This window comes from Cucurbita maxima, unplaced genomic scaffold (assembly GCF_002738345.1).
Source record: "Cucurbita maxima cultivar Rimu unplaced genomic scaffold, Cmax_1.0 Cma_Scf00004, whole genome shotgun sequence".
Taxonomy (NCBI): Eukaryota; Viridiplantae; Streptophyta; class Magnoliopsida; order Cucurbitales; family Cucurbitaceae; genus Cucurbita; species Cucurbita maxima.
Window position 1 is genome coordinate 2178339 of NW_019272020.1, and position 18215 is coordinate 2196553.

Below are 18215 nucleotides of genomic sequence, written 5' to 3' on the forward strand. Positions count from 1 at the left end.
AAGAGTTCTATACTACTTTATCCAACAAAAACAGAATCTGTAAGAGATAGTAGGCAGGAAGAGCTAATTTTTCCATAAGGGCTGAAGCAGAAACATCACGAACAAAAGACTTGTAATAGAAGGTATGTTATTAGGATCGATGGCCTACCAAACTAAGAGTTTATACAACGTTCTAAGTTTTCTTTAATATGAAACTATCAACTTTGTGTTGAATCATTCATATATATATATATATACAAATGATGATCCTACATTTCTGCAGCAAATGATTTTCCACAGCCACAAGTTTGTGTAGCGTTTGGGTTCTTGAAGGAGAAGCCCCCACCAATAAGTGCGTCGCTGTAGTCCAATTGCATTCCAAACAAGAAAAGTAGGCTCTTGGGATCACATACTACAAAACAAGCAGAGAGGGAAGTTTGTATCAAAAGCTCAAGCTATAAAGCAAGTGATATAAGTGAACTCATATTCGTCGTCGAGTCTACGACTTAAGAGGGCACAGTCGAAAATAAAGTAGATAAAATGATACCTTCATAGTTCACTGAAAGATGCTTAGGTTCCTTTATCAATAGAGTAGGAGAGCATTTGTCAAGGAATCGAAACAATATACAAGCTCATGTTGAAATAGTATAGATTAAAGAAAAGTATATTTGACAAAAGTTGCAGAACCTGCTCATCAGTCAGCATAAAAAATTATGATATCAATTCATTCAAGTCATCGAGTGTCCAAGAGGAGATAGACTATGAACTATTGAGTAAAATTATTAGTCCAAGCTCACTGCAAGTAAACATTGTCCGCTTTGGCCCGTTACGTATCAACGTCAGTTTCACGTTTTTAACGTCTATTAGGGAGAGGTTTCCACGCTCTTATAAGAAATGTTTCATTCTCCTCTCTAACCGATGTGGGATTTCTCAATCCAAAACAAACAATATCTGCTAGCGGTGGGCTTGAGTTACTACAAATGGTATCAAAGGCAGACACTGAGTGGTGTACCAACGAGGATGCTGGGTGAGATCCCACAACGATTGGAGAGGAGAACAAAACATTACTTATAAGAGTGTGGAAATATCTGCCTAATAGTCGCATGTTAAAACAGTGAGGCAAACAATGATACGTGACGAGCCAAAGCGGACAATATTTGCTAGCGGTGGGCTTGGGCGGTTACATTGAGTCCCTCACATTTATGGCATATGGCTCACAAAATGGCCGTCTATATCCGAATATATAAAAGTGTAAGCTTCTTTCATCCTAAGAAGAATTGAAAACTTTCCCTCTACCATTCCATGGGAAAGAAAGTATCGATCCAAAAACGTGCAAAACTCAACTTAGATCCACCATGTTCTTTTGAAGGCATGGAGCTAAGAGTATATATATATAAAGAAATGGGTCATCTACAAAGATAATGAATTCAAAAAGGATAAATCTAAGAACCCCACTAGAAATTCAGAGCGAAAAACGAAAAGCTATAACTCTTACCAATCACAAACTCATTATATTCTATAATTGAGTCATCAGGTCTAGCATTTTCCCTGTTCTCAAACTCCATCGTGTAGGACATACCAGAGCATCCACCCTGTCTGACACCAATTCTCAAGCACAAATCTTCATTACGTTCAGATCTCATTTTATTCAAGTGTTTCAATGCATTATCGGTTAATGAGATAGCCGGTGCTATACCCTCGGATGCTGGCGCAGCTGTTTAATCACAATTTACATGTTCAACAACATAAGATGATAATGCAAAACTGTGATCATAACGCATAGTTCATATGCAGAAACTGCAAGACTCAGTAGATTTTATCTTTGATCTCTAGTAAGCGGCAAAGGGAAAGTGCCATTCACAAAACCATATTGCATGTCATGTTTAGGAGTGATTTTGAAATTGGTTGAAATCACTTTTTTTCACACTCAAAATCACTCCAAAACATACTTTTAATCATTCAAATAGTATGAAAATTGCATTTAAAAGTATAAAAGCAAACATTCAATTGATTTAAGACATATTTCGGAGTGGTTTCAACATGAAAAAGAGCTGTTTAATCATTTCAAATCCATTCTGTATGCTCTAAAAAGAATAAAAGATCAATGCTATCAAGAATTAATAAACATTTTTCCCCCACATGAAGATCAATCCATCCTAATCATTTAGGCATTGATACAAAACAAATATGCACACTCATGGTTTGTCTATCACTAACTGGATCTCGAATTAGAACTCACAAACAAATCATCCGTTCCAAGTAGCAGGGAAATTTATTTTCCGTGTAACTCAATAAGAAAATCCCCAAAATTCTGTTTCTTAATTTCAATATAAAACTTCCATGAGCTAACAATTTCGATCCAAAGCAACCAGAAATTGAATCCTACGTTTAATTAATTAAAAGAATAACTCGAATCCTGACGTTCGTCCCAAGTTCATAGTTCCAATCCAAAAGAAACAGATTCCTGATTAATTTTCCCCCAAACAGTACTACGATGAACTACGTTGATACAGTCAAATATAATACCCAAAAATCAAGGAGGAAAGCAGAGGGAAAATAAAATAAAATAGAGGCGTACCTGGGACTGAAACCGATCGAATCGATAAGGTTTTTCTCCGGCTGAATTTCGTAGGTGAATATCGAAAGGAAATTGAACTTTGAGGTGCAGAGCTTTTAGGAAGGGCTCGCAGGTGAAGAACAGGGGGGCATTTCATGGTAATCGAAGAGAACGCCATCGAAGAAAACCGGTCGCGATTAGTCCGGCGAACGGTTTATATGCGAACCGCCACCTTTTACTAGTCGGAAATGTTTGCGAATCGTCATCGTGCGGTCAAGATATATTATTTTCTTTAAGATCGAGTGGTTCAGGTATTTTTCTCCAAGACATGTTTTTTATGAGGCGTACAATTTTTTTAATTTTTTCTGTTTTTTTTACTAAAATTTATGTTCGATAGCATTTATTTTTTGAATTTATATTTTTTGTCCCACGATTTTAAGTAAATATTTGAATTATTAGTAGCAATTTTTTTTTTTTTTTTTTGGTGGACGGATTGACGAACCGACCCAATTTTATTTTTAATTTTTCAAAAATTCAACTCAACCCAAAATTAAAAAAAAAAAATCTAACTTAATTTGGGTGGGTCCTACTTTCGCATCATTTGAACACCACTAAACATTTATCCAAACTTACTCGACCATATGCCTAACTCTTTGAAAATATATCCTTAAAAGGTGTGAACACTAATGATTGATCAAGACATTATAAAGGAAAATTGTGATACACCTGTCCACTTTGTTCAAGACCAAATCGTTTTTGTAGTCTACTATTCCAATTAACTTTTTATTATTTAGATTCGTCAATTTGAATATAGTTCAATAGATGAGACATCATTACAATCTATAAGATTGTTGATAGAATATTTACCGTGTGTACAATTGCTGATCCCGATTAAAATCTCACACTAATAATTATATCAATTTAAACTTTAATCACATAATATCTTAATCTTTAAAAATTATATGGGTAAAATATTAGATTATATTTTTGTTTATAAAATATCATCTATTCTAATTTACTCATTTTTACCACTTTTTATTTATTTTTAATTATTTGTTACAAATTTACTCAATTTTTTTTAAATTTATATCTATTTAATTTATCTTAGAAATTTAATTTATAAACTTATTTTATAAAAACTCATAGATTTATTGGTAAATATTTTTAAATATATATATTTGTAATTTAACTTTATTTTTAAATCTCTTTCCATATTTTATCTAGAGAAAAAAGAAAGTACAGGTGGAAGAGCGAGACAGCATGTGGACACACTATGAAATACAAGTGACATAACATGATGACATCACTACCTCTGACGTAACGACACGTGTCAATACAGCAGAACTTTCCTAGCTGGCAGCTTGAATAGGCAGGAAGGCGAGTAGGAAAGAGCCAACATTGATTAACCAAGGAAAAAAAAAATTTTTTATTATATTTTTAAAAAACTTTATATAATGTTTACTTAAAGCTCTAAAAATAAAATAAAATAAATAAATCAACAAGCGACTCTCTTGCACTTGCTCCCTCATTTTTCTCCTCTTCCAAGCATTTACTTTCATGGCTATGAATCCCCTTCAAAACCCTAGTTTCTTCCTCGACTACCACCAGTTTCAAGACTCGTCCTTCTCGTTCATGGATCTTTTCGATGTCTCAAGTTACCCACTACCTAATTTTGGCCTTGAAGCCGAGACCATGGCGTCGTTGTCGACGGAGGCAAGAACGGAAGCAGAGAGGGGATCCATGAAAGCAACGTCCATAGACAATAATAGCATGCAAGTGGAGAAAAGAAAAAAGGAGAGAGGAGTTGGGTGCAATAATAGGGTTGCATTTAGAACAAAGTCGGTTTTGGAAATCTTAGATGATGGCTTCAAATGGAGAAAGTATGGCAAAAAATCTGTCAAGAACACCTCTCATCTAAGGTAATTATTCATATGTTAATTATCTCTTTCGAATCAAATCTAACACATATCAGTTAGTATAAATGATTTTAGTTATGAATTGTGTAATAATGAACGTATCTTCTAAATTTAAAATCTCGGTACCCTAATTTGATAGGAATTACTATAAATGCTTGAATGGAGGGTGTGGAGTGAAGAAGAGAGTAGAAAGAGACAGAGATGATTCAAGCTATGTTATAACAACATACGAAGGGATTCACAACCATGCAAGCCCTTTTTTTGATATGGTGTAACGATCTGATATTAGTTCATCCTAGACATCGTCCCATTTGCCTTTCTTCATCTCCTTCCTATCCCTATGCTTTCAACTTCACTTTTTCCTTGTTGGGGAGAAGACTTTTATATATATATATATATATATATATATATATATATATATATATATATAATTAATTAGAACAATCTCTCTATTTGTATGATTTTATAGCATATTATTGGTTTAAAATATCATGATTAAAATTCTATGACTTCACAATGAATTATATTGAAGTCTCAAATTGAAATGTCTTTCTTAAGACTATACCACACGTCTTTTAAAGTCACTATGTTCACATCCATCGACTCAACATCAAAACAAACTCGCACTTCATGTAATTGGGTTTGAGCGGTTTGCAACAAAATTATGGTTTTGGAGTTGTCGATATTATATTATACAGAGATGATAATTAATTAAAAAAAAAGGTCCGAAAAGAGTAAGGAATTGTTAGTAGAAAGAATACTCAAAAGATAAATAAATAAATAGTAATAATAACAAACTTTACTGTTAGTAAATAATAAATAGTCTTTAATTTACTCCAAATTTGTAGTAATTTACTAAATACTATTTCATATATGTTTTTATCTTCAACCAATAATAACATTTATTAATGGTAAAACACTAAAAACAAAAAGCTTCCTATAAAATACAAAACTAAAACTTTATAGATAATAAATATTAAATTAAAAAGAAAATCCCCAATGAAAAATTTTAATTTTTATTATGAGATAAATATTAAATTTATAATTTTTATTAGATTGTTTGTTAAAAACATAAAGATTAACGAATCCTCAAAAGAAAAAAAAAAACAACATAAACACGAAACATTAAAAAAAAATCAAGAGTTGGTGGGCGATGACGTGGGAGAGACAGCTAAAAGGAAAAATATGGTTGGTCAAAAACAGGAATAATCGTTGACTTCAACGAGTCCAATTAGGCGTACCAATTAAATATTTTTCTCTTAATTAATTTCAATTAGCAGCTTGTCGTCTCTGTCACAGATTGGTAAACTACTGTTTTATCAATAAAAAATTTGTAATGAGCAAATTATGATCCCGTGCCGCCTCACGTTTCCTTACAGTTTAATCTTCCTCAATGATTATACAATTTCACTATTCAACTCGTTTAAAATCAACCTATTGAGCTGATTTTTCTGTCCGGAAAAGAAGGGGCAAAGAAATTTCATGGGGTTTTCATAACTTTGAATAATATTTTCGATTTCGTTGATTTCTCTATCTGGGTATTTATTTTTTCAAATCCGTAAGAGAAATCCGAGCTTCGAAAATGGTGGGTGCCCGCTTTGGTCCGTGGATTTTGATTTTAAACCATCATGGAAGAAGGTTTGGTAATGGAAATCGCGAGAGATTGGACAAGAAGGGGCAGCCGGCGTGTATAATAGTCGATGGCGGCGGTACACGGTGGCTCGACGGTGGTGATGTAGGGTCTGCCGAACTGAGACGCCATTTGGTTGCCATCCATGTTTGTGAAGATTCAGGTATGAGTGACCATGATGAAGCTTGTGAATGAATATCAATACTGGCTGTTCTGATTTTCTGATATCTATTATGTTCTTCAGAATATGATCCAAAGTTCAGAAAAGGGTTTCCTGTGATGAAATCAGTGAGTTATTATAAGCTGTTTGTTTGTTTGTTTATTGGAAACGCAGTAGAATCATTTGGTGTTTTTTTTATTAGTTGATTGATTGATTGATTGAGTGCATGCGTTCCAGAATGAACTTGTGGGTTCAGATTCAGGGGAAACTATAGCTAAGAGGCTAGCCAAGCAGAGATCCATGGCTGTGGTGCTAGAATTTGACCCGACAGGTCCACTCGGGTAGGTTGAGCTAACTTTACCAGGTGCATCAAGATGGTTTGGAATTTGGCTAACTCTTTGGAAATTATCATCCAGGAATTGGGTTTCACTTGCCAAATGGTTTGCCAATCAGCTACCTGCCACTAGCATTGTGCTTGCTGTTCATAAGGGGAAGACCATATTTAAAGGACACTCAACAGCTGATCAGTTTAGAGGTTTGTCGTGGAAGCTTGTCTACTTGGAAACTGCTTAAATGTTCGCTGATGTTCGTAAATTTTCAGGTTTTCAGCTACAGTTGAGGCCTGAGTTCTATTTCAACGAGGTTGTTTATGCAAAGGAAGCAAAGGGAGATAGTGATGAGCTCCTTGCAGTTGTTGCTTCCGATGATCGGGACGAAGAAACCGACTCGAGAAGTGGCAATGTGAACGGTCAGAATACGAAAGCTCTTCTGAATTCGATATCCGTTGTTCGAAGACAGCTTCCTGAATCAAATCTTGGTTGGCCTCTACGACGGAGAAGTTGTCAAGGAGGTCATGGGGTTATAAGAAAAAGAGCTAGAAATGTTTCTGTGGTTCAATGGGTTATGAGCCTGCCTAATAGATCAGGTGCTGCAGCGTTACCAAAAGACCAGAATGAATGGATGGAAGAAACCAGTCCAATGGTGCTTCAGAACGTTGGAGACGATGGTAATGAAGTCGAACACAACGAAAAACTGTCCCTTTCAGTCTCTTTATTTGTGAATGAACTTCAACAAGAGACACCTGGTTGGCCCCTTAGACCTGTAGCTCTTTCGGAACGATCAGATTCATCGTCTGAGACAAGCATGTCTAACCAAACAACTGATACAATCGACACAAATTTGGAGTCCCAGGTTGGTTATGTATCCAAGCAGCTGAAGCTTCCCATCAAGACGAATCGATCGGGTTGCAAGTGCTTCAGCTATGCCGAGCTAAAAACGGCGACTTCCAATTTCGCTGCAGGTTGGTCAGTTTGATCATATAGGCATATATTTCCTGTGATACTTAAGTTCTGTTCCTGAACATTGTATTTAATAATGAAACAGAAAATCTCATAGGAGAGGGAGGATATAGCAGCGTATACAAAGGATGTCTTCTCAATGGCACGTCTGTTGTGGTAAAAGTTCTGAAGTCGAACAACGACGCTCGGGACAACTTTTTGATGGAATTAGACATCGTTTCCTCGATCAAACACGAACACATCGCACCTCTTATCGGTATATGCATGGAAAACGAGCATCTTATTTCAGTATATGACTACTTCCCTGAAGGGAGTTTGGACGAAAATTTGCACGGTGAGTTTCGACGCCTGGATTCTGTTTTTCGCCGTCTTTGAGATTGCTTCGAACTTATTATAATTGTGTGGATGGTTGTGTAAGGCAGGCCAAAAGGGAAGAGGTAAATTTCAATGGGAAATGAGATTCAAAGTAGCTATTGCTGTTGCTGAGGCACTAAACTACCTTCACAATGAGTGTTCTTCGCCTGTTATTCACAGAGATATTAAATCTTCCAATATTCTTGTTTCTGAGAAGCTCCAACCCCAGGTTCATACCAAGTTTATGCATCATCTTACTGGCCATTACAATGGCATTATATTTCCTAGAAGTTAATGTTGTTGTGTTCGTTGCAGCTATCCGATTTCGGGCTTGCTATGAGGGGACCAACGGATTCGTCGTATGTAGTGAACACTGATGTGGTAGGGACGTTCGGATATATTGCTCCAGAATATCTCATGCATGGAAAGGTCAGTGACAAAATCGATGTTTATGCCTTCGGGGTCGTTCTTCTCGAACTTCTGTCAGGTAGGCGTCCCATTGATCGTTTTGGTGTTGGTGAAGGGCAAGGAAGCTTAGTCCTATGGGTAAGAACTAGGTCTTTTTTTGGGTTGACAAACATTTTCTGCGCCTGAACTCATAAAAATGCTACTCACAGGCGAAGGAAGTGTTGAACAGTGAGGATCCAAGGGTATTAATGGATCCAGAGCTGGATATAGAGTTCACTGATGATGAGGTTCAAAGAGTGGTTATGGCAGCTAAGCTTTGCATTGATCTATCAGCTCGGTTACGTCCGAATGTGAGCGAGGTACGAAAATCATCATCTTTATTGTTCAGATTCTGAAAGTTCATATATGTTCTTATCTTGCTTGCTGCTTTTCAATTTGTTTTCATTTGCAAGAACTCATTGGCTTTGCTTTCAGAACTTTGGTGTTTTTTAGGAAGGTTTTTTTCTAGTTATATAAGAGAATTTGTTGTATTAGCCCCAAGCCTAGCATTAGCGGATATTGTCCTATTTTGACTTTTTTTTTCAGGCTTTTCCTCAACGTTAGCGAATATTGTTCTCTTTGGACTTTCCTTTCCAGGCTTTCCCTCAACTTTAGCAGATATTGTCCTATTTGAACTTTCCTTTCCAGGCTTTATCCCTCACCGTTAGCGGATATTGTCATTTTTTAACTTTCTTTTCCAAGCTTTCCCTCAACGTTAGTAGATATTATTTGCTTTGTACTTTCCCTTTGAACTTTTCCTCCCGACTTCCCTTAAAGGTTAGGAGATATTGTTCTTTTTGAACTTTCCCTTCCGACTTCCCTCAAAGTTAGGAGATATCGTCCTTTGACTTTTCATCACGCTTCCCTCTTTAGACTTTTCTTTTCGAGCTTCCCCTCTTTAGACTTTTCTTTTCGAGCTTCCCCTCTTTAGACTTTTCTTTTTGGGCTTCCCCTCTTTAGACTTTTAAAACGGCAGTCCGTTAGGGATAGGTTTCCATACTCTTAAAAGCAATACTTCATTCCCCTCTAGGATCTTACAATCCACCTCAATCCACCTCCCTTGGGGCCAACGTCCTTGGCACACCACCCGGTGTCTAGCTCTGATACATTTGTAACAGCTCAGCCCAAGTTCTTTGTCAGTAGATATTATCCATTTTGGCAGTAGCGTCATCAATCTCACAATTTTATTTGGCAAAATGTATCTAAAAAGTAAATGTATATAAATGTTTGTGTTAAAATTAATAAATCGTAAATCATGGTTGATTTTTTTCTTCATTCTTGTAATTATCTATCAACATTTCCTATATATATATATAAACATGTACATATATATTGCATGAAAATTATTATCAAATTGAATAATAATTTAACATTAGCATTTCTGTATATAAAAAAAACAAACAGAAAGTTATAGATTAAATAGTTAAGATAATGTAAAATATTAATTCTAAATGAATTAGTTAAAATTTAATAAATCTAAACAATATATTTATATTTATTAATTCAGATATTGAAGGTATTAAAAGGGGAGGCACGTGTTGATGATGGCTCATCGAAGGAGCTAAACCATCATGATGCTGATGATATCTTCCTGAAGTTTATGACCAAACCGAGCCTAAGTTTTGCACTCCGTGACATAGACTACGACGGTACATCATCGACTAATGCTCAAACGACGACCTCAAATATCATCCCGCGTCGTCGTCAGAAGTTAAAAGAATATCTAAAAGAACCTCACGAAGTTTAGGTACCATTGTGAAAATACCTGGAATTTGCCAAATAAAATGTCTTGATTTTTTTTTAATTGGTAAAGAACGATATTTGAGTAATCAAATAAATTTTTTTTGTTTAATCTTAATCTAGAACCAATTTTTAGGGTTCTTGAATCACGATCTCCGTCTTAAACCTAAAAGAAACTGTAAAAGGAAAATAATCGAATCATAATATATCAGCTATTTCCATCTCAAATCTAAAAGAAACTCCTAAAGAATCAAAAGAATCAGAATTGAAAAGAAAAAAAGAGGAAGAAACTCACGAAGACGCAGAGGAAGACGGACAGATCTCTTCAAAAATTGGTAATCTCCTAAAATTCTTCGAAGAATAAAGAACACGATCGATTTTCGAATCGATTTCGTCGACTTTATCAGCCAATGACTTGCTCGAAGAAGAAATTTGCACTATATGATCCATCAATGGCGACCACATCGTGAACTCGTTACCTGTTTCACCAGGATTAACGACGATCGGAATTCTTTTTTGAGAATTGATCAGCGTGTCGTCGCTGTTGTTCTCCATACCGGCGTTTCTGGTGGTCGGATCCTCGTTCTGACGGTTTTAGCAACCGAATCGGCGGCGGCGCGGCGGCGGCGGCGGAGGCGGGCAATGGTGCCGGTTTTTGTATTTTAAGTTAGGAAACAAATTGTTTACCAAAAATTAAGAGAGTTGAGATCGTGAAATTGCCATTTTTATCACTCTCTTTATTTATTATTATTATTATTTATTTATTTTGGCCAATCAAATTCGTTGAAATCGAGGTAAGTCAGGATCCTGTTTTGGCGGTAAATATTGTTGTTTTGACAATTGTTTGTTTATATATATATATATATATTTAAAAATTGTTATTTAAGGTTAATAAATTGAATTTTTTTTAAATTAATGGATTTTCTTCTTCTATCTCTTGTGTCACATTTTCAGAAATAAAAAAAAATAAAAAAAATTGAAAATCGAAGGGAGAAAGATATGAAATTAAAACTCATCGTCACAAAACTGGAATTTTATATTTAAAAATTGATTTTAAAAAAAATAAAAAATAAAAAATGAATAAAATGGAGGGAAACCCTAAACCCTGTCATCATCTTCTTCCCGTCATTTCCTACTCTCTTTCAGCAGCTCAGCGTCCTCGCCGTGGCCTCTCTCCGGTTCTGTGCCGCCGTTGCCGTATTTTTCCGCTCATTCCACCGGAACCTCCCTCTCTTAGAGGATTTGGGCTGACTTTCTACTCTTGCTGTTTCCGGTATTCTCTCAATCTTCATCCTTTTCTTTCTCCTCACTTTGGACTTGTTTAACGAAATAATGGAGGATGGGATTTTATTGATTTATTGATTTCAAAATACATTAGACGAATAGAATTGAAAAACAAAAGTCTTCTTTCGATTTCTTGCATAAGTCTGATCATCTGTTTCTCTTTAATCGCTGCTGAACTTGGCTTGTTTTTGCGACCAAGAACTCTCCAGCATCTCTCTTCTTCTTTATTTATCAGCGAATCAGTCGGATAATTTATATATAGTATAGGTAGATTGTGTGTATATGTTAATTGGTTTTTTCTTTCTTGTTTTGTTCCCATTTCCCGGTCTTGTTTCTGAATTTGGCTCTTTCTTGCATGCGAAATGTCAAGTTTTCTCGTATGGGTTGTTGATTGATTACTAAATGGCTGGACTTGTTCGAGCAGGTTAATCTACTAGCAGACGAGTGTTCTTGTTTAAATTGTTGTTTGGTTGCTAAAGGACTAATACTCGTATGTTACAGGTAACAGCAAGAATGGCGTTCTCGTTTCTCTTTATATATAACTTACTGTCCCCGGGTTTTTCTGTCTTAAATTTGATCTGAGAACTATGAGAACTATCAATTTTTCAGTACTCTGCGCGAAGAAGTATGCCCCTTGTTGTCTTGGCAAATCTTTCTCATGGGAAGAGATCCTTGTAATTTTGTTCCTTGAATTCGTTAACCAACTCCCGACCAGAACTTTTTAAGGTTGTAGATGAGTTTAGTCAGAATATTGGTAGGATTATCCTATATTATTGTAACGGCACAAGCCCACCGCTAGCATATATTATTGATTGACCAAGTCTCTGTTCACCCTATTTTGTTCTGTTGGTGCAGGATTCAAGGGAGAAGAGAGCTGATGGTGGAAGTATGGTGGTCGATATTGGGGGCAGCTATTCCAGCAGTAGTTGCAGGACAAGCATACAGAATGAGGAGGAGGCATTCTGAGGAGCAGAAAATAAAGACAGCTAGGGGAAGGGAGAAGAATCCAGAAGACATTTTTGTCTGTGAGAGGGTCTGCACATCAAAAAGAATGTTGAAAAAGGTAGGCTCATTCTCGAAAGACCCAATTCCCGATACTTGCATGACTGTATGTGGATTATCTGAACTCGACGCCTGCACGGATGCATGTGCTCGCACTGTCTGTGTGAACCAGCATCAAGTACCAAACTGGAACGACATTTGTCTTAGGAGATGCCAGAGTGAATGTCTTAAGCTTTCTGCTTCACATTCATCTTAGTGAATCTGGCATGATGTGTGTAAATAATGTGGTCTTTCCATGCATACCCTGTATCACATTTTGAGTTGTGAAACATTGACCTAGAGAACTTTTGGCTTTCTGGAAGATGTTATGAAATGTTTTTCTCAATTTACCCAAGTTCCTCTTGTTATAATACAGTGTTGCTTCTTTAATAGTTCAAATTGCTTGTGTCTGGTTCACAATTTATTGACTTTTCCTCTGAACCACTGCTTTCTTGCATTCATTATTGGATTTGTTTCATTTATTGACTTCCATTTCTTCAAACGAAGATAGGATCAGATATATTAATAGATACTCTGCTGAACATTCCTCAAAGATTTCGTTGAATAAATAGAAAAGCAAATGGACTTCATCCATTCATGCTGAACGGAAGTGACTAGAATAAGGCACAAAATGATCCTTATCTGTCACAAGAAGCCTATTTATCATATCGTTTTCTGGTTAAGATCTCTATCACAATCTAAATCATATAGGTTCGATGTAAATGAATCGATGCGAATTTTTCATCTGGTGGAAAAAAAAGGGACAGATAGAAAGTTGTTGAAAAGTGGAAGATCTCCTTCGACAGAGAAGGATGATCAAAGCTCATCATGAGAATGTTTGTCCTTGTCCTTGTCCTTCTCCTTGTCCTTGTCAACCAGGTTCTCTTTCACCTTGTCCACTGCTTCCTCCATCACTTTTGCTGCAGATTTAGCAGACTCGGAAACTGCATCTTTGCTTGCTCCAAAGCTCTTCTCCACTGCTTCTTTCACTTCATCAACCACACCCTTTGCTTCATCACTACTCCTAAAACTGAAACACACAATCAGATGTTTTCACATAGAAACAACCCATCAAAAACAGGCAAGATCAAAATGAACATGTTAGGAATGAAGGGAAGAAAGTTACTCTAAATTAGGAGGGAAAAACTGCAACTGCATTTGGTGAATGAGACATTTGACCTTGTCCCATGGAGAGGGATGGGATTTCTTCAAAATAGCGACAGTTTCTTGAATGAAGTTCCCAAAAGAGGGCCTCTCGGGAGCCTTATTGGGTTCTGCAAAGCATGAAGCAACGTGAAGCATCAAAACGAAGAACAGAAGAAGCAATCTGCTTCGAGTTTTTGGGTTGAAGATTTCCATGGCGTTTTCAAAAAAGGCTTCTCATTCAAACACAGACTGCCATTTGTATTCTATTTCTGACATTCAATTCTGCAGACAGTTTCGTTTACTCCCTTCACTTTAGCCTTTCATTTCTTCCTTAAATTTAGCCTTACTTTTAACCATTCAAATCTCTCCTTTGTGGTTTCAAATTTAACCAAACCAATTTTCAACCATTCAAATTTAACCAAAAAAAACTTTTTTTCCTCCTAATTATAAATATTAATGTGAGAATTTTTTAAGTTTTTTTAAAGAAGGTTTTAAAAAAATTAATCAAACTTTTGAAAAGATATTTTTTTAAACCCTTCAAAAATATTTTTAAAATAATATAATAACGTTTTCATTTAAAAATAACAATGTTTTTTTTAAAAAATTTTAAAAAGTTTTTAAGAGTTATTAACTATACAACTTCAAAATTATATTTTATTAATTTAGTCTTGTATTTATTTTCCTAATAAAATGTTTATTCATGTTCTAAAATTTATTTTATATGTACGGACTAATTGGGCATTAGGGCCCAAAAAAATAAAAACAAAATTAAATTTTTTTTTTTTTTTTTTACTGGATTTAGATTTTGAAAATTCACTTAATTATTATTAATTTCGGAAATCAAATGTTTCTCAAAAAACAATTTTCAGACTAAGCAGTTAAAAATAAATAGAAATATTAAAAAAATAAAAGAGTTAAATGATTATTAAATGGGTTTTATAATTTAATTTAGATTTTAAAAACATCTTTACAGATTAGAAAATATAAATATTTTTCAATTTTTTCTTAAAAAAATTACAAATTAGGTTAACTTCTTCCAACCATGGGTTAAAATTATAATTTTTTCTTGTTACACAAACCCTCCCAAACAAACTTTCTAACTCTTATATGGGTGATATATTAACAGCAGAATAAATGTAAAATAATTTCTTTATTTTTTTTTTTAATGAGAAGTTATTAGAAAGACACTCTTTAGACTCAATTCATTTATTTATTTAAAGGGTCGTACATATATTAGTTTATAGAATATTTATTTATTACAATTTTAATATACATTTTAAAAATTGTATAGAGATTTGGGTGAATAATTAGTTATTAGGAGTAAGTTTAATATTAAATATGTATTCAATTGAAAATACGAAATGTATCCAACTCATTTACTACCTACTAAAAATAGGGTTTGCAGCTTCATTTCAATTTTTTTAATCTTTCCTAACATCATGTAAATTAGGAAAATGTTATTTTCACGTTTACCATAAATGCGCAACAAATATTGATAAAATGTCGATATCTTAATTATAAAAATAATAAATTTAAATTAATGAGTAACCTTTTTATATAGGGACCATTTCGAGTTTGAATGGAAACAATACCACAAATTCAATTTTTTTTTCGATAAAAAAGTAGAATATTTTTTACGAATAGATTTTAACAAAGAGTATTTTAAATAAAAAAGAATTATACTATTGTAAAATATTTTAAATAATATATATATATATATATATATATATATATATATATATATATATATATATATATATATATATATATATATATATATATATATATATATATATTTTTTTTTTTTTGTCATAATAATAACTTTTTAATTTATATTTGAGTGGTTGTATCTTTTGAACCTATATAGTTTGGAGGAAAATAAATTATGGGTAGCATGCATTATTAAGTACGGCTATTTATTATATTTGAATGATCTCTGGTAACCTGTCACTCATCAGGTAATGTATGGCTTATTAATGATAACATTTTGATTTTTTTTTTAATTATTTTTTTTAGGATAATGATAATATTTTCATTTTTCAATAATATTTTAAATTGAGGATAATGATAATATTTCCCTTTTTCAATCTAATATTTTAAATTTCTCGATTTTATTTTTAAATGTTTTAACGATTAATTATTAAAATTGTAAAATAATTTTTTATGAGATTTTTTTCTTTTCTTATAATTATAACTTTTTATTATATAGGAAATAAGATTTAATAGTTTTTAGTTATTATTATTATTTTTGTAAACAGTAATTTTTATGAGGCGCAATTTTTTAAGTCAATTTGGAAAAAAAGGAAATATTTACATTTGATAATTGAAGTTAATTCTGAATCATGACAGATAGGGATGGTTACCTAACCGATTTAAGAAGCTTTTTTTCATGAGTACAAATTTTTCCTTAAATCTTAGTGTCCTGACTCCGAATCGAATTATTTGGACTTCTGTATTCCCTCCTGTTCTACGGTCATGGAATAGATGAAATAAATAAATAAATGGATTTTTGTTCAAGAATGAAATCTTATTGGAACTGTCCATATCCAGTTCATCCTTCGGAACCATATCACATCCCGGATCTGATGAAATAGGATGAGGCGTTAAGAAACCCTCCTGGCCCAACCCTAGACCAAATCAAATACAGTAAGTCGCAAGAAACAAACATGACATGGGTATAAAAATATATTATAAGTCTCAACCAAACAAACAATATTTGCTACTTGTGGGCTTGGACCGTTACAAATGATATATCAAAGCCAGATATCAGTGAGGAGGTTGAGCCTTAAAAGGCGTGAATATGAGGCAGTGTGCTAGCAAGGACACTAAATCCCCGTGTAAAGTGGATTTGGAGGACTCCATATTGATTAGAGAAATGGTAAGTATCAAGTGCACCGAAAGAAGTAGATTGTGAGATGTATTTTTTTTTTATAAGATCGTGTAAATACAAAAAGTTGGCAAACAAAAAAATAATATAACCTTGATAGAAAGTAATTTGAATTAAACGAGATTGTAACATGAGAGTCCCGCATGCCCCAATCCAACCTAGTTTTCCATTATATATGAACATAATACAATCCAAGTTTTGCAGAGCTCCAATGGCTTCCACCGACTTTTCATTAATCGTTTTTGCGTTCTTACCATTTGTTTTCATAATCATCTCTGGAATGTCGAGGGGAAAATTGAGTGGGGTTGTCCCATGGAATTGGCCCATCCTGGGTATGAGGCCCACCGTAGTCGGCCATATCCACCGAGCCCATGATCGTATAACCGAAGTCTTACACGAAGCTGGCTCTACTTTCTTCTTCAAAGGCGTTTGGTTTACAGGTCTCGACTTCTTGATCACCGTCGACCCTTCAAACATCCACCACATTTTGAGTGCCAATTTCGGAAGCTACCCAAAAGGCCCTGATTTCAAGTACATTTTCGACGTTTTGGGAGACGGAATTTTCAACTCCGACTCCGATGCTTGGAAAATTCAACGCATAACCGCTCATTCCCTGTTCCGTCATCATAATTTTCTCCAATTCTTGGAGAAAATTACGTTGCAGAAGGTGAAACAAGGGTTGATTCCAATACTTGAAAGTGTTTGTGAAAATGGGTCGGTGTTGGATTTGCAAGATTTGTTCCAGAGATTCTCGTTCGATTCAACTTGTCAGCTCGTCACTGGCTTCGACCTCAACAGCTTATCTCTTGAATTCCCTCAAGTTCCATTCTCAAAAGCCATGGACGACGTAGAGGAAGTGATTTTTCTCCGCCATGTTTTTCCCAAAAGATTATGGGAATTCCAGAAGAAATTCCAAATTGGACAAGCCAAGAGACTGAAACAAGCTTGGGAAATCATAGATCAAACCATCGCAAAATTGATAGCCGCCAAAAGACAGAGCATGAATCAGCTGAAAAACGAAGACCCAGAAGGGGGAATTGATTTAATGTCATCATACATGAAAAACAGAGAAAATGACGACAAGATGTTAAGAGACACGGTCTTAAATTTCATGCTTGCAGGCAGAGACACTGTAAGTTCAGCTCTGTCTTGGTTTTTCTTCTGTCTTGCAAACAATCCGACAGTCGAATCAAAGATAAGAGAAGAGCTCGAAACAACGATTCCAACGAGCGAAGCTCGTTGTCAATGGCGGATATTCTCGATCGAAAAGTTAGATAAATTAGTATACTTCCATGGGGCATTATGCGAAGCTCTTAGACTATACCCACCAGTACCACTCCAACACAAGGTGTGTGTACAGCCCGACATTCTTCCATCAGGGCATCACATAAACCCCAAAACAAAGATACTATTTTCATTATACGCATTGGGAAGAATGAGCGATGTGTGGGGGAAGGATTGCATGGAGTTCAAGCCAGAGCGATGGATATCAGAAACAGGAAGGATCAAGCACATGCCGTCTTACAAATTCTTGGCGTTCAACGCAGGGCCAAGGACTTGCTTGGGAAAGCAAGTGGCATTCACTGAGCTCAAAATAGTGGCAGCCGCCATTATCCATAACTACGCGATTGTTCAAGAAACAGGGCAGGCGGTTGTTCCAAGTGCTTCCGTTATTCTTCATATGAAGCATGGATTCAAGGTCAGGGTAACAAAGAGATGGTGACTCAATTTTTGTTCTTCGTGTGAGGGTTGGATTTTCTACGTTTGTTTTTAAAT

At 34.9% G+C, this 18215-nt stretch overlaps 6 protein-coding genes across 8 annotated transcripts; 4 read left to right on the forward strand and 2 right to left on the reverse strand.

The window, feature by feature from the left end:
• Positions 1-106: 106 nt before the first annotated feature.
• Positions 107-2815, reverse strand: LOC111478089 (iron-sulfur assembly protein IscA, chloroplastic-like). The gene is made up of 3 exons (XM_023122186.1): positions 2558-2815; positions 1475-1693; positions 107-391 (listed from the first exon to the last, which is right to left on the reverse strand). Exons 1-3 carry the CDS (start codon positions 2712-2714, stop codon positions 249-251), a joined length of 519 nt encoding a protein of 172 aa, XP_022977954.1. The 5' UTR covers positions 2715-2815; the 3' UTR covers positions 107-248.
• LOC111478083 (alkane hydroxylase MAH1-like) lies at positions 810-18197 on the forward strand. Its single transcript, XM_023122173.1, has 3 exons — positions 810-821; positions 14871-14876; positions 16636-18197. The coding sequence occupies exon 3, from the start codon at positions 16651-16653 to the stop codon at positions 18160-18162; it is 1512 nt and encodes a 503-aa protein (XP_022977941.1). The 5' UTR covers positions 810-821; positions 14871-14876; positions 16636-16650; the 3' UTR covers positions 18163-18197.
• On the forward strand, positions 4044-4798 carry LOC111478090 (probable WRKY transcription factor 51). Its single transcript, XM_023122187.1, has 2 exons — positions 4044-4455; positions 4592-4798. The coding sequence occupies exons 1-2, from the start codon at positions 4094-4096 to the stop codon at positions 4725-4727; spliced, it is 498 nt and encodes a 165-aa protein (XP_022977955.1). The 5' UTR covers positions 4044-4093; the 3' UTR covers positions 4728-4798.
• LOC111478081 (serine/threonine-protein kinase PBS1-like) lies at positions 5864-10146 on the forward strand. The gene is made up of 10 exons (XM_023122169.1): positions 5864-6245; positions 6327-6370; positions 6480-6583; positions 6659-6777; positions 6844-7542; positions 7626-7874; positions 7963-8123; positions 8210-8440; positions 8512-8661; positions 9849-10146. Exons 1-10 carry the CDS (start codon positions 6035-6037, stop codon positions 10086-10088), a joined length of 2208 nt encoding a protein of 735 aa, XP_022977937.1. The 5' UTR covers positions 5864-6034; the 3' UTR covers positions 10089-10146.
• Positions 11145-12796, forward strand: LOC111478087 (uncharacterized protein At5g64816-like). 3 transcript variants are annotated; one of them, XM_023122180.1, is made up of 4 exons: positions 11213-11354; positions 11790-11866; positions 11975-12091; positions 12221-12796. In XM_023122180.1, exon 4 carries the CDS (start codon positions 12243-12245, stop codon positions 12621-12623), a length of 381 nt encoding a protein of 126 aa, XP_022977948.1. In that variant the 5' UTR covers positions 11213-11354; positions 11790-11866; positions 11975-12091; positions 12221-12242; the 3' UTR covers positions 12624-12796. The 3 variants fall into 3 exon arrangements, with proteins under 3 accessions (XP_022977947.1, XP_022977948.1, XP_022977951.1); XM_023122183.1 differs by lacking the exon at positions 11975-12091; XM_023122179.1 differs by lacking the exons at positions 11790-11866; positions 11975-12091 and having other exon boundaries at positions 11145-11354.
• On the reverse strand, positions 12929-13846 carry LOC111478091. The gene is made up of 2 exons (XM_023122188.1): positions 13533-13846; positions 12929-13436 (listed from the first exon to the last, which is right to left on the reverse strand). The coding sequence occupies exons 1-2, from the start codon at positions 13763-13765 to the stop codon at positions 13223-13225; spliced, it is 447 nt and encodes a 148-aa protein (XP_022977956.1). The 5' UTR covers positions 13766-13846; the 3' UTR covers positions 12929-13222.
• Positions 18198-18215: the final 18 nt, after the last annotated feature.

What these genes read in the sequence shown, in the direction of transcription:
- LOC111478091 (XM_023122188.1), bottom strand. Translation starts at nt 13,765, where the DNA reads ATGGAAATCTTCAACCCAAAAACTCGAAGCAGATTGCTTCTTCTGTTC. An exon ending in TTTTTCCCTCCTAATTTAGA is followed by an intron (nt 13,437 to 13,532) that starts GTAACTTTCTTC and finishes TGTGTGTTTCAG; the next exon opens with TTTTAGGAGTAGTGATGAAG.
- LOC111478081 (XM_023122169.1), top strand. Translation starts at nt 6,035, where the DNA reads ATGGTGGGTGCCCGCTTTGGTCCGTGGATTTTGATTTTAAACCATCAT. An exon ending in TTTGGACGAAAATTTGCACG is followed by an intron (nt 7,875 to 7,962) that starts GTGAGTTTCGAC and finishes TGTGTAAGGCAG; the next exon opens with GCCAAAAGGGAAGAGGTAAA. An exon ending in AAGGAAGCTTAGTCCTATGG is followed by an intron (nt 8,441 to 8,511) that starts GTAAGAACTAGG and finishes TGCTACTCACAG; the next exon opens with GCGAAGGAAGTGTTGAACAG.
- LOC111478083 (XM_023122173.1), top strand. Translation starts at nt 16,651, where the DNA reads ATGGCTTCCACCGACTTTTCATTAATCGTTTTTGCGTTCTTACCATTT.
- LOC111478089 (XM_023122186.1), bottom strand. Translation starts at nt 2,714, where the DNA reads ATGGCGTTCTCTTCGATTACCATGAAATGCCCCCCTGTTCTTCACCTG. An exon ending in TCGATCGGTTTCAGTCCCAG is followed by an intron (nt 1,694 to 2,557) that starts GTACGCCTCTAT and finishes GTGATTAAACAG; the next exon opens with CTGCGCCAGCATCCGAGGGT. An exon ending in ATATAATGAGTTTGTGATTG is followed by an intron (nt 392 to 1,474) that starts GTAAGAGTTATA and finishes CTTGTTTTGTAG; the next exon opens with TATGTGATCCCAAGAGCCTA.
- LOC111478090 (XM_023122187.1), top strand. Translation starts at nt 4,094, where the DNA reads ATGGCTATGAATCCCCTTCAAAACCCTAGTTTCTTCCTCGACTACCAC. An exon ending in AAGAACACCTCTCATCTAAG is followed by an intron (nt 4,456 to 4,591) that starts GTAATTATTCAT and finishes CTAATTTGATAG; the next exon opens with GAATTACTATAAATGCTTGA.
- LOC111478087 (XM_023122179.1), top strand. Translation starts at nt 11,158, where the DNA reads ATGAATAAAATGGAGGGAAACCCTAAACCCTGTCATCATCTTCTTCCC. An exon ending in TTCTACTCTTGCTGTTTCCG is followed by an intron (nt 11,355 to 12,220) that starts GTATTCTCTCAA and finishes CTGTTGGTGCAG; the next exon opens with GATTCAAGGGAGAAGAGAGC.